At 42.2% G+C, this 15,177-nt stretch overlaps 1 protein-coding gene across 3 annotated transcripts in view; it reads right to left on the reverse strand.

Annotated features, from left to right (window-relative positions):
* SYNPO2 (synaptopodin 2) overlaps positions 1–15,177 on the reverse strand; it is a 178,476-nt gene that overhangs the window by 19,693 nt on the left and 143,606 nt on the right. For 2 of the 3 annotated variants that reach the window (XM_045994655.1, XM_045994668.1), the window contains exons 3-4: positions 14,028–14,839; positions 9,400–11,582 (exon numbers count right to left, since the gene is read on the reverse strand). In XM_045994655.1, the coding sequence (XP_045850611.1) occupies positions 9,400–11,582; positions 14,028–14,839 (2,995 nt within the window). The remainder of the gene's footprint in view (positions 1–9,399; positions 11,583–14,027; positions 14,840–15,177) is intronic. The other variant, XM_045994660.1, reaches the window with a different exon arrangement.

Consider the following 15,177-nt stretch of genomic DNA (forward strand, 5'->3'; position numbering starts at 1 on the left):
GGGGTATGCCATTCAAGAAAAGGATCTGGTTGTTTTTTTTTACTTTCCAAAAAAAAAAAAAAAAGTAAACGGTACAAAAGGAAAACAGAACTAAATCAATTTAAATGTATTTAAAGCAAAAGCGATTTGGGACTCAATAAAATTTTCAGCCTCTCAGGTTGTTTTGATTTTTTTTTTTTTCTCTTCTGACTCAGTGAGATTCTAGAGGCACACCAGGAAACCCACAAACATTCCCTGGGTTTGAAAGGCAGCTGGAATTCTAGGTTCCTCCCTACACCAGGCACTCAAATTCTGAGAATTGTTTTTCATCCCTTGCTCTGTAAACTGGGAGTTTGCTCTGTTCAGAGAGAGGGTTCACCCTGTTTTTGGAAACCGCTCATGCTTCTCAGGCAAGGGGATCAATTACTCTAAAAAGGCCAGGTTGCTGACCCTTTGTCCTGGGACAGCGTTGGGAGGGAGGGGTAAGAACAGCTGTCTGAGAGCCTTCCGGGGTCAGCCAGGTTCTGCTAGAGCCCCAACTGTTGCAGTGTCTGACTTGAGGTGGCCTAGGCAATAGGGTGGCCAGCTGTTCTATTTTCTGTGGGATAGGCCTATTTAAACTTCAACTATCCTACCAGAACCTTCCTCAGGAGACCAACCACCCAAATTTGAGACTATATTTAATTTACAAGCATCCTCCCCCCATAAGAATTCTCTGTATATTGCTAAGGGACCCACACTTGTTTTACTAACATTGATACTTTGAATTGAACACAGTCCCTTTATAGTGGAGTCTCAATGCTGATGTTAAGGGTTTTTTTGTTTGTTTGTTTATTTTAAATATTGTACCATCTCTTTGAATCCTGGTCTCATTTTGTATACCATTACAAGCTAGGACAGTAGATGAAGACAAAGAAGAAAGAAATTGTCTAACAGGCTGAAGAGAGAGGCACATAGACATAAAGTTTCAGTAAGAAGAAAACAGAAGAAACAATGACTTCTCAGCACAAGCCTCTTGAGAAGAGATTGCTTGTGTCAGTAGATTTATACAGACATTGTTTCTCCTTTTTCTATTTTAGTTGTGTTTGATCCCTAAAACTGGAATACACATTCACAGAAAAAACAAGAGAACTTGTCTAATGGTTGTGTGTGCGTTTTCCTCCTTGGAAGTTTTTGAAATATTAGCTATGGTTTGTTAAGTGACCTTTGCAATAATACTAGCAGGTAACACCTGTCAAATGCTTGCTATGTGTCAGGCACTGTTCTATACACCTAACACCATGGACTTATTTAACCTGCACAAACTGTGAGGTGCACCCAGTATTGTCCTCATGTCACAGGGAAGGACACTGAGGCTTGAAAAGGCGGAAGCATCTGCCTAGAGCCTCTCTACAAGCCAGAGGTGGGCCTGGAGGCAGTAGTAGACCCCTCAGCCCGGGTCCACATTTGCCCACTGCAAAATGTGCCTCTGTACACTTGGGGTTCGTGTGCAGGTTCTCACCTAATTATAGATGAGTTTCATTTAAGAAATAGTTACCTTTGCCTCCCCTAAACCAAATCACGACTTTTTAAATTTAAAAGTGGGGGAGGGGAGTATTTTTCTGCATATTGTTCTTAAAATTTGAGAAATTTCTCTTCATTGCTCTTCTTTTTTTCCTTAATTTACCTGGTGTAAATTAGGACAGCCCTAGTAGTAATATATGATGCTAGTTGGCTGGGAGTGGGTGTTTGAGGAGTTTGGTCTAGTGCAAATTCTAGTCAATGGTAACTAGCAAAATGTTAGGCTCCCCCCTTCCATGTATTGAGTTATAAGCAAATAGGCCAACAGAAAACTACAACGTTTCTTTTTGCCTTGTACCTGCTTACAAGTATCTATAATTTGGGGCTACCAAACTTTAAGTCCTTTTAATATTTCTTACTTTGATTTAGATGATTTAAAATAACTTTTGAGGTATTTCTGCGATCGGTAAAGCTTATCGCTCTGATGGACAAGTTCTTTCAACTGTGACCTTTGTCTTGTGATCAAGAGAGGTAATGTAGCCTTGTGGATAGTGAATGGCTCTGGTGTTTGACTCTCAGGTCTTGAGCCTTATCCTGACCTCCTTAGAAAAGTGCCTTAACTTTTCTTCACCTCCGTTTCTCATCTGTAAAATGGGATGATCGTAATATCTACTTTATAGTCTTTTTGTGATGACTAAAAGTCAATGTTTGTTAGGTATGCATCTAGCATATAGTAAGCCCTCATGGTTATAAGTCACCTTATTAGTGGCTCTATGATCTCTGAATTAAGGCAAGAGAGCTCTGCAAATATAATGAGGGGGGTTTTACAATGAACCTAGAAGTTCATATCTTCTCTCCCTGAAGTTACTGATGGGAATGTTCAAAACCCTGTTTAGAATCCATTAAACCAGTTCCTCAGGAGATGTTTACAAAATAACAACGAGATATTGCTGAAGAAAAGAAAAGAAAAAAAAAAAAGACTGGAAAAACACAAGGTGTAAAAATGTCCTTGTTGGGAAGTCTTTGACAAAAATAACTGTTGAAAAATCCTCCATTGAGGACGCTGTGGCTAGAAAGTTCTGCTGCCTTGTGCATATCCAGGAAAGATTTCATGGAATTCTAAGATTCCAGTGACAATTATTTTTTAGATTTGAAACACTGAAAGCCTGTGACTCTCTCATTATTATTCTGTTTAGAATTATTCTTACTGAAATGTCTTAAGTTATTATGGATTTAGTAATAAGCCAAGCTGGGTACCATTTCACTATTTAACAAGAACGTTTCCTCAATCACATGTAGTCAGAATGGCATGAAGCCCAGGGGACCACTTCCTTTTATGTAGAGATTCTGATTTTGCTTTATTTTTTTTTAAATGACATCCCTCCCCAATCTCAGTCCATAAATATCACCTATTCATACTGAAATAAGACAATAAGAGAATTTGGGTAACTAGTACAAAATTACTGTCAAATTCACCTTTTTAAGTTATAAGACAGATGCTTCTTTCTCAGAGACTGGCTTTCACTTCAAAGTGAAACTATCAAAGCATCTGATTTTCTAATGGCATCAACATGGTCAAAGTCACCTATAAAATCTATACAGAGTAGGTTCTTGCTAAATAGTTTGGAGAACACACAATTAACGGGTCTTGGGGAGTAGTATTCGGGGGTCTAATGAGACTGTGTAAACCATGCAGTGTGGAAGACAGGGTTCAGGCTGGGATGTCAGACAAAGATCTAGTTTCAAACCTAGCCTGCAATTCATAATCTTAATGACTATCCGACAAGTGGTTTAGCCTCTCTGAAGTTCAGACACCTTGCCTATAAATTGGGGATAATACTTTCTTTTCAGCGTCATACTGAGGAGTAAATGAATTCACAGTATAATCAATTAGGAGTGCAAGCCCACGTTGAATCCAGAGTCCACTAATTAACACTGTGTGACTTTGGGCAAGTTATTTAGCCTCTTTGTGCCTCTGAATCCCAACTATAATCTATTAACTATAATCTATTCCATAAGAACTACTGATTAATAAAAGATATAACCTGTGGTGATCGCCTATGGGAATAGAGGGAGGTGTGGCTGAAATGAGTGAAGGTAGTCAAAAGGTACAAACTTCCGGTTTTACGATGAAGAGTCTAAGTCTGGAGAATATAATGTACAGTATGGTGGTTATAGTTAATAATGCTATATTGTATATATGAAAGTTGCTAAGAGAGTAGATCTTAAAAATCCTTATAAGAAAACAACTTGTAACTGTGTGGTGATGGATGTTAACTACGCTTATTGTGGTGATCATTCCATAATAAATAACAAATACCAAATCCTTATGTTGTACACCTGAAACTAATACAATGTTATATGTGGATTATATCTCAATAAAAGAAAAGAGATAATCTATGAAAGATACTTGCCACAATTCAGGGCCCAAAATTTGTGCTCCGTTAATGTTAGCTATTTGTATAACTTATGGGAAGCGTTTAACACAGTTCTTGGCACATAGTAGAAACATAATACAAGAATGCCATCCCCGCCCCCAACCCTTGCTCTTTCCTCAGGCCTCACGAGGTTGTTTGAGTGGCTGCCCAGCTTCCATCCCCATCCATGTAATCCTGCGTTGGATCATAATACTTGAGTCGAGGTCTTTGTGTTGTCTTGAAAACAGATTATTGCATCAGGTAAAGATATCAAAGATTCCCTGACTTCTAAAATGTCTTCTAAATAACAAAACGCTTAGGTGTTCGATATTTACTTCCAAGAAGAAAAATTTTCTCAATTTATTCCTAGATCGTGCACTACTTTGCAACTCAGAGCTAGCTGCAATCCTTTGTTTTTTGTTTTCCATGAATGAATCATTAACAGTTATCAAGGAGCTCAAGAAGTGGAGGCTGTGAAAGCAGGATTCATCCATGGCACATATGAATGTTATTATTTTGAGTATTATTAGTGTTATCAAGTAGAGGAAGGAAGACAGGCTGAAAAGTGGGTCCTTGGAACTATTTTTATTAGGGACCCTGAATGTATATTTCAGCAGTCATAAAACACACATAATTTAGGTAAACATGCCAAAAATGAGGTAATGGGGTAAAAGAAATTCTATGTATTAATAACAAAAAATGATTTAAACCATAAGACCTGGAAATAAGCCTAACTTTCTTTATACTTGAAATATACTGTATTAGCTAGCAAACTTATATAAAATCAGGAGTCTGAGAAATGTCTGACAGGATTTGGTATTTTCAAATTAAATTTTTTCTTCATTCAGTTGCCTCTGAGTAGTAAGCTCTGTGATTTCCAAGTGCCAAGAGGTAATTTAGTGTACAGATATACATACCATAGAAAGATACTAATTTTTTGAAAATTTAATAAACTGGCTGTACCTGATAATGTTAAGGAAAGAATAAGTCTGCTTTGGGGGCTCTTCCAGAAACTGATTTTTATTGGCCCGTTGCTCCATAGGATAGACTATAATATTTGCACTTTTTTTTTCTTTTCTTTTTAACCATAGAGAAGAAACAGAGATTGGCCTCTTGCAGTGATTTTGCCTGGTGTTTGGGTCCTGTGGGAATTTGCGAGTTTGCTTTATGGCCTTTGGCCAGCGCTGGTGGGAAGTCTAGAGAAGAATTCAATTCTGCTTTTTCCCAGAATACTTGTTGACGAACTTAGTAGCACTGAAGTGTTACTTGAGTCTTTGTGTCCCCCAGAGTCCAGCAATAAGGGGACATGAGACCAGTAAGGGTCAGTGTGTCTGGGAATATAATGTTGGTTCTTAGACTTTATATATTTTTCTCATGAACTCTTAGCAATCTTCAAAACAAACTCAACAACTGTGATTTTAGGAGGGAGTGAGCATGCTCGCTGCCCACTGTTTCCCTCTGGAAGCATTTTAAGCATTTAGCTTTTCAGAAAACAATCACTTCTTTTTGATAACCATGACTTCAAATACCCTTCCTGCCAGGCCGGTTGTGACTCATAAAACAGCAGTGGATTTCAGGAACTCACCCTTAGAACACAGGTCCTTGCCGCTTCTCAACTCTGTAAGTGGATAAAATGATACACAACAAGGGCTTTTGTCTGAAAGGTTAACTCCACACTCAGACACTAACAGCCCTGTGTCTTCCCAGGCTCTTAAGAAGCTGGAACTGCCACGGAGTGCCAGGATTGGATACAACTGTCAGCAGCACGACGACCTTCAAAGTTCTCTAACCTAGTAGCTGTAAACAGGACAATGGTCCCACTTTTGCGGGTCCATCCCCTTTAAATAAAGATCATTTGTTTTTGACATCTCAGATGTGACTCTTGCTGCCAGGCTAGAATTTAGGCTGCGTGAAAATACTCAGCGGCCCTGTGAAGAAGCCCTCTTCTTGAAAGGGGTCGGTGTGATCTGGAAGAATTGAAGAACCCTGGCTTGCTCGAAAGAACTATTTGTAACTCGGTCGGTTTTCCTGTAGTTAAATGAGCTGGTTCGTGTGCAGATTAAATGAGATATGTGTTATCATTAACAATCATGATGAATAGATTTTGAAGTACAAACTTTTACGTGCTCCACAATGACAACCCAAATGTGTCTTATAAGATGTATTCCTAAAAACTTAAGCTTTATGCTACCAATGAGCAGTCAAAATGCAGAAACAGTGTGATTCTTCCTCTCTCAAAACAGAATGTGTTTATTATCGAAATATTAGCAACAAAATCGTAAAGGTTTGAGGGTGGAAGTGGCCATGCTCAGATTCTCAGTCTCACCAGTTCTGTGATTCAGTCTATTCTCTGACGAGACCGAGAGGCTCATGCTGTGTTTAGATTCACATAGGCCTCTCTTCCTAGAATATCTAGTGTTGTGCATACTCCTCCTGCCACAACGGCCCAGAAAGAGAGGTTTGAGACCTTGTTAAGGGGAAACTCATGGGGAAAAAAACTGCATGAGATCCTGAAGCAAGTCAGTGACTGTGACTACATTTTATTTTGTATCTCAGTGCCTGTAAACCATGCGGTGGATTCCTTGGGATAAGGCACATGAGGCACCGAACACAGGTGCTCAGTAAATGATCATTGCTACGGTGCTGATCATGGTGTTGACGATGACAACTGGACTTCATAGGTGCTCCGCCCAGTAACTAAGCTAACAAAGGACAAGAGAAAAGGCAAGGTGCTAAAAAACGAAACAAAACCTGCCTCCTCATACCCCACAACCAATCAGTCAAACATCTGCTACCACAACAAAGCCAACAACACCCAGATTGCAAAGGGAGTCTCATGGACAGGGAGCTGAGGTCATGAGTTCCCAAAACTCCCATCTGCCACACTGATGTCATTCCCATAACGCCAACCTGAAAGGTGGTACATACACCTTATTCTGCATGCAAGTTCTCAGGAGGCTGTCTGGTTGAGGAGAAGAGGCAAAGGGAATCCCTCTTCCTCCAGGGTGCTGGCTGGGTCCTTTTCCCTCCCATTCCCCCATCCTCATGGTGTGGTGACACTCTGTTACAGACGCAATAATCCTCCATAACATAGGACCATCCATACGGTTTGAGATGAGACCTATGTTTCCACTCCCAGTCGAGGTTGGTGGATGCTTTGATTGCATGCCTAGCATGTTTCTGAGGTGCTTTTTGGGAACCCTATGACACTCCCAGTTATGCTAGTGGTGTGTTTAGTCATCGACTCCAAATAGTGGCTCTGCTAAGATTGCCACCTGTCCTACAGGAAATGGACTGAAAACACTTCTCATTCCTACATACCACAAACCACTGGACAACTGGGAATACTTGTGGGTCATTACCAGCCCAAGCTACATTTGAACTGGTGATCTCAAATTAACTACCCTGTGTTCCATTTTCTTTCCTCTACTTCATACCATTCTTTAAATGCTATGTCAAGAATGCAAAATTATAAAAATGATCTCCTTTCCTGCTTCACCTTAAGAAGCCTTTTTTGGTTGTCCTATTAGAAAAGAACGCAAAATGCAAAGCTTTTGACAGACTTCCTTTGCAGGGAACAAGTAATACAAACAATAGTGTTATATAATGGATAGATTGCTTTTTCCTTTACCCTGTATTAATCTTTCTAATTGATTTCCAAAAAAGGCAAATGAGGGTCTGAGCTGCATCCTGTGGTTGTAACCTCTAGGTAAACTACTACCAAAGGCAATGGGAGATTTTCCAGGAAAAAACAAAACAAAAAAAAGGCAAAAGAAACAGCCCCATTGTCCTGTAGCTGACCTAATTCTTTTTGTGTGTTCTGTCTTAGAGTTTTACAGCATACAGACAAACGAATATGCTCACAAAAGGAAATTCAGAGGTTTTCGGAGCAACAGAAGCGAAATATCAGAGAAATGACTTAGGTCAGAACAGTCCTACAGGGTAAGATTACTTTTAAAAATATGTACGTTAAACAGATAAAGAAGGAAGTGATAATTTAATAGGATAGTGAAAAATATAGCAGGTTGACAGTAACGGCATTAAAAGAACAGGAATACAGACATTTTCAGAGGGTGAAAGTGGTACCAAGTACCCTCAAAGCAGGCAAGTTTTTATAAGACGTCTCTAAATGTGTCTCCTGTGCTAAGTAGATGGTTTTCCTCGGAGCTGTCAAAAATGCTCTGCGGTTCTTTCTACATTAATTCCTGTTGAATATTTTCCATGGTTGGTCAGACCTGGACTTAAAATAGATATGAGAAAGGTCTTCAGGTTTACTGTCAGTAACATTTTTAACTTCATTGCCAGCTGGATGACGGCATGGTGTGTGACCAATCCAAATTTACAAGGTAACCTTGCCTGAATCCTCCTGGTCCATCACACGAAAATCACAAAGTGAAGCTGCAAGAATCGAATTGCAAGGAACAGTGGGGGAAACAGTAGGCGGAAAGCAAAACAAACACAAGGAAAACCATCTGTGAGGTCACTCAGAAATGATGCTAGTAATTGTGTGTTCTCACCCTACGGCCTCCACACACGCGGGGTTCCTCGTGCTTCACAATCAGTTCCTGCAGTCGGAAACCCTTCATTGCCTCAATCGCGTGCTTTCCCAAGGGAAAATAATAGTCCTAGCTACCTTTATCTGCAACCTGCTCACCCTTTTTTATGTTATTCCTTTATACTGTGCTCTGCCACTTGCCTCGGCTGAGGAACACAAACTTACACTTCCGTGGGCAATCGGAGATTACACTTGCTTGTTTCTTAAGTAACAGGGAAGAGAAGATGGAAATCGGTCTCTAAGGATAATTAGCCTTCTTGCCCTGTCTCATTTACTTTAAGGGAGTCTTCTGAAATGAGTTAATACATAGAAAACATCTGGCGAAGGACCTAATATGTAATCAGTGCTCAGTTATCACTGACACCCTCTTCCTTACCCTTCTTACTAAATATATACACTGCAACAATCCCCAGAGTTGTCCTCTGCACTATCAAACAGGTGGCTGAGTTTGACAGACCAGAGCTGATCCCTGTCCTCAATAAATGTCTTATCTCTTTACACCCATTATAGAGATAAAGCACTACCTAAAAAGGAAATCTCAGTCAATACATGTATCTTCTCACTACATTGGAACCTTTTCACCACAGGAGCACAGTAGCTGTGTGCACTGTGTGCTAACACTGATCACTGTCTTTTTTGGGACTAAAGCGTAAATCCTAAGCATTCTGCTTACTTAATATAATGGCACATGTCTATTTTGGGGTGCTCCCCTATTTTTGCGAAAAAGGTAAATATGTTTTAAGTCAATCTGAGTTAGATTTTGACTCATTAAAAATATTACGCTCCTTGGACCCAGATTGGGAAGTGACATCTGAAATTCTAAGTAAGTTGAGGACTTGCTAGGCATTCTCCGGGACTGGAGCAACACTGCAAACAGCTTGTTTCAAACAAAGTGGACACTCAGCTTCGGCTATGAGATTACTCTTCCGCGATAGATGGTTTCCACACCTGAACTGGGACACCACTTTTCTTGGCTGAGAACTTCGGCCTCGGTGCCACAAAGTAAGACGCAGAGGCTGATTCTTGCTTCGGGGAGGTGGGAATGCCCACGGGCACTGGGGACGCGCTGACGGGTGAGGCAGCCTCCGCAAAGAAGGCGGGCTGAGAGCTGTAGGCTGGCACGGAGTACACAGAAGACGCCTGCGCGGTAGTGGGCGAGCCAGGGTTCACGGGCCGGGGAGGGAGAGCTTGCTTCATGCCAGGCACCGGGCTGACCTTGGCGGATGACTTTTGGGGGAGGCCATCCTTCGCATCTGGAGGTTGGAAAGTAAACAAGGATGCGTTTAGCTGATACGGTTGGTGCTTCATGACATCCAAAGCATTAAGGGGTTTTTTGCCCTTTTTCTTGCTTGTCTTGGACGCCTGCGGGGCTGATGGCTGAGACTTGAGAGCAGCCAGAGGATAGGAGGGAGAGTGGATAGGATTGTAGGCCACAGGTGGAGGGGCTCGGACATTGGAGGAGTACTTCCAGCCGGCGGGTAGAGACGGAGTGGGAGACTGGGCGCGAGCGGCATGGGCCTGCACCGTGTCTGAATCCACCACGTACTTCTCCATCCTCGACTGCCTCTTAGCAAAGAGCTGGGCTCCTTTCCCACTCATTCCTGGAAGCTCATTAGATGGTCCCGCTGCAGCAGCATGAGCAGCGTTTACTGTTGGTGTGGGAGCCGCTGGCTTAGGTGTGTAGTTGGGACTGGCTACTGCTGCTTGTGGTCCTTTGAAGGGACCGGCCAGGGTCAGAGCACTCGCGGGCCGAGCAGGAGCGTAGGAAGCCTGGGCTATTTTGATGGAGGAGACCACGGTGCCCTGCGACGGGCTGGACGCGGGGAAGGCAGGAGGTTGGGTTGGAGCCGCTCCTGGGGACCAGACCGGAGAAACTGGAGTTACTGGTTGGGAGGACGAGGACTTGACTGCAGGTTTCGGAGCCACAGGAGGCGGAGTCTTTTGTTTGGCGGAGGAGCTCTGCATGAAGTTACAGGCCTCGGCCCCTAAACTGAGGTAGTCTTCTTCGGGTCCGGAATCGCCTCCAGCTCCCGTGCCCTTTTTGCCTTCCGAATTTTGAAGAAGTGACAAGAGTTCGGGATTTGGGCTTACTTTGGGCTCTTTAAATGTGAACATGGGCTTCGTCGTGCTTCTCCTTTTGGCCTCCTGCAATATCCCTGTTCTCTTGGCCGGCACAGCGATCCTTTCATCCCGGGAAGCTATGCGCTCCGAGGCGTCGTAAAAGGCGGGCTGGGACCAGGGGGCGGGCTGGGGCCACGGAGGAGGCTGCGCCGGGCCGGCTGTGGGACTTGACACCGCTCTGGAGAAGGCTTCAGGTGGAGGCGTGACCGCGGAATAGGGCGGAGGCGCCGGGAAGTCCGCCATGGGACTTGCCATGTTCCGGGTTGGGGAGAAGGGGGTCGCGGGCTGGTTCGCAGACCCCGGGAAGGGTTTGGCTGTTCTGTTCATAGGGATCATCCTCTGTGCCTCTGCGGTTTCACACGCCCCACTGAAGCCGTTCTGTTGGGGCACATGGCCGTGCCCGCGGCTCACCTCGATGTAGCTTCTGCTCACAGAGCTCTGCATTCTGACCGATTCTTCCTCCTTCCTTTGGCAAGAAGCCGCGGTTCTCAGGCCGTCTGTCTGCGCAGCTTCGGGTGCTCTGCCTGGCGTTCCACCCACCCTCTCCTCCTCTTTCTGGGCCGCGATCTGATCCATTCGCTCCCTCCTCTTGGCAAACATGAGGGCGCCCTTGCCTGAGGTGTCCGGCAACATCTCCATCTTGTCCCCTCTGTTCAGCTTCTTTTCGATGTCCACCAGTCCAGAATCCCAGTCAAAGCTCACCACGTGTGCGCTGTCGTCAACGTCGGACAGTAACTCTTCATCCACCTCCGACTCACTCGTGCCCAGAAATGCTACTTCGCAAGTATCCTCTCTGTCACCTTCTTCCTCCTCGTCGGCCTCGCGCTCAAGTTCGCCAGTGCCGTAGCTGACTAGGGTGTACTTCTTGGCCCGCCTACGGCGCTTCTTGAACATCAACACCCCCTTGGAGTTGGGGTTGGGGGCATCTGTAAGAAGGAGAGCAATGCTTTTGCATTTAGATTTCGCTTCTTTCACCTGCTTTTCTGATAGGCTTTCACTCCTCCTGAGCCCTAGGGAAAGTACAGAAATTATACTGAGTTGATGAATTCCAAGAAGCCCTCATAGCAACCCAGAAATCCATTCTCCCAGGGGAAAGTAAATATGGAAAAAACATGTTTACAATCAGCCACTAAATTTTGAAGCAACTGAACTCACTTCCCTTTCTTATTTCTTTTAAAATGTATACTTTTATGATGACCTACAATGATATATGTAATTCTACACAACGCTCCTGTTTCACTTGCTCATATAAATACATTTTTATCTATGGTGATTGGAGTATATGTAGCACATGGATCTTTATACCTTGACAATACCCGCTACCTAGTAAACGTCAGTCAATAGGATGTAATCAAAACCAAAAAAGGAAATAATTTGAGGACATAGTATTTTCTGAAAAACAAGCTAAGACATACCCGTACTTCTGTATTTAAAAAATAAAATGTCAATATAAAACTGTGTCCAACCATTTTTAAAAACTGCGAATGGGGAGGGCAAGAAACTGTTCTAAGTGTTTCTGTGTACTGAATTTAAATATTTAAGTTTTCTTCTCTTTTTTTTAAACTTTGACATCTCCCCAAAGTCCTTGTATTCATGGTGACTGGATTAATATAAATTCAAAAAACTGGATGAATAATAACTGAAGGCACTGAATCAATGATTGCTAATGATTTGGAACACTGGATCATTGTGAATACATGTAAGAAATTCAATCTACAAAGCTGTCTAGATAAATTTGTTTGAAATGGATTGTTATTTTGAAATATAAGTACTTCAGTCACAGCAAGAATAAGTGTAAATCTTGGGGATATTTAAAAATCATGTGACTAGTGACCCTCTTAACTGTGCGTAAAATCTGATGCAGAACTTAAGTCATTTAAAATGAGAGTTTGACAGTTTTAAAGTAACATTCATATTTAATTTTTTCCTTTATCATAATTGTTACAAGAAAACAAATTGGTGGCAAAGTAATGTATAGCATTAGTTAATTGTCATTGTGTATTTAATGATAGTGAGCATGATTCACAAGTAAGTTTTGAATTCTTCAAAATAGTTAACTGGAAATTTCCGAAAAACTTCTTGAATATTTTATGATTGAAAATTAGGGGGTTTTTTGTCCCTGGGGAAAAAATCGGACTTCATGATTCATTTTTTTTTTAAATAAAATAGAATTAGAGTGAATGGCTTTATAACAAAGTTAGATATTCCCTGGCGTTTGGATTTTATTTAGAGAAAACAGTTAAAAGCAAAATCATTACTAAATATAACTCCTTTTTTTGACTTAGTGTTATACAACTTACTATTAAATTGACAGTCACAGTTGCACAGTTGTTGCTTACTTCACTGCCAACATGTAAAGTATGTGAGTGCTGCCTTAATACACTTAATATGCCATAAATGTGAAGGTGGGTACAGATGCTTCAAGTATAAGGACGATTAACAGCACTTGCCAATAAAGCTACAAATGCTTCTGCTAAAAATATGCTTGGAAGGGAATAATGAGAGGTTAGAAGATTTAATATAGTACTTTGAATAATTGAGTTCATTACCGTTGTATATCATTCATACCTTCAAGTGCTTTTGCTAGTCAGCTTCTACCTCCTCAGATGAAATTCTAAAATTTGTTTTAGAAGGAAAAAAAAAAAAAGAGAGAGAGAGGAAGAGAAAAGAACAAAAATCATACAACCTAACTGACATCCTTATCTTCACTCTCCTTTCTCTAGTCACTCCCTTGGATAAAACAAAACACCGTAAAGAGCCTTGAATGTAAATATATTTTACATTTGGGGACACTAAATACCTCCACGGGGTCCGGGAGACTGACCCGTGTGTCTAGAAGGTAGATGAAATGCTTTGCAGTCGAGTGAAGACATATAAAACCGAGAGGATCATGTAACTGCTCAGTATTCCACATGTCCTTGTCTGTCAAACTCACTTCTGCAAGCATCATCAAGCTGCACAATGATTTTTTTTTTTTTTCCAAAATGAAGATCTGCTTTTAGTGTCAGTGGTGGAGCCTCTATTTTCAAGACAACTCTCAGCAGCACACTCAACCGTTTTTGACATTTAAACTCGGAGTCCACCTGACTTCAAATACTCCCTTCTGCAATTTTACCTGAAATCTTACAACATTCTGAGACAAGTCAAAGAGACACATTAACCATATCATTTTCTTGAACAGCTCCTGTGCCTCTGGGGATAAAAGAAAATGCCTTAAATACCTTCAAATCTACGACAAACTTCAAACTTATTGCCTCCATTTCAGAAATTGGTGTTCTCCACAATTTCCCATTTGTTATTCTGTGCATTAATTAATTTTTTTTTTAACCACAGAGAAAGACATAAGAAGAGTCTTAAAAAGAAAAAAAATCCATGTAAGTGAAGCAGCAGCGAAATGCCCTTTAAGCTCTCAAGCCCCTTCTAATAGCCCAGCAGCGGCCCTGGGCAGGACTTACGTGCGTGGCGCGCTCGGTGCTTGTGAGGTCTGCTGTGATCCCTTTCTGAGCGTGGATCTTCTCCCTGCTCTGTGCCTTCTGATGAGACTGCAAAGGATACCAGAGAAGGAGGTGCTTCTGACTGCCCTCCTTCCACTGGAGAATCCACACACCCCTTTCCTGCCTGAAGCCTGCACCCTTCCGTCTTCTGCCTGTCCAAGCAGTCGAGTATCACTTCCACTTGGGGCAACCCCGCATCTCCGGCTTCACATCCCTGGGTCACTTTTAACTCTTTGCCACTGGAGAGCTGGATTATCTTGCTGGACCTCAGAGAAGGCTCTCCTTTTTCCCTCGTCGGGACTGAATTTATGTGGACAATTCCGCAGTGTTGTATATGAGGATCTGGGTCAGGAGACTTGGATTTTTCAGCTCCCAGGAGAGCCACCACGGGGACATTTGTGACCTTGTGTCTCTCTTGTGAAAGGGACAGTTGTAGTTCAACCACAGGGCCTGGCTGCCCAACTTCTGGCTTCTCCCTTAAGATGATCTCCTCTGCTAAGCGTCCTGCTTGGGAGTCAGGCATATGGGGAGTGACATGGCAGCTCAGGCCTGTTTCTTCTTGTATGCTCCCAGAAAAACCAGGACCATTCCCTTGGTCCTCAGCTAGAGGAGCCCCACTCCTGACCGAGGCAACGTACAGCTCTCTGTGCTGGTTCTTTGTGGCTGGTCGAATTTGCAGGGTGGTACTTTCCACGTGCCCCTCATGGGTGAGATGCTCCGGGGTTTTGTTTTCAGTTTCAGAGACGGAACTCTCATTTACTCCACTGGATGGTCTGCACACAGGAAAATCAGTCCAGAAGGTTAAATCAGAGTGTTACACCTGCCAAAGAACTTTCTGACACTTTTAGGATACATGATACAGTCAAAATATTTCCTCTTAAATGTCAAGTGCAACATATTTGAGAACAGAAGTTGGCAGCATGTTGATATTATTATTTAAAGATCTTCCAAATAAACTTTTCTTTAAAGCAAAGCAAAAATGCTTACAAAAGATTATGGGACCTAAATCCACCCTAAATTCAGCTTTGATTTTTTTAAAAGCACAGGTTATAGCTACATGGATGTCCTTTATCTGTAATTATTTGGGTGTTTTCAAAAAACCACGTTTGTT

This window comes from Meles meles, chromosome 2 (assembly GCF_922984935.1).
Source record: "Meles meles chromosome 2, mMelMel3.1 paternal haplotype, whole genome shotgun sequence".
Classification (NCBI taxonomy): domain Eukaryota; kingdom Metazoa; phylum Chordata; class Mammalia; order Carnivora; family Mustelidae; genus Meles; species Meles meles.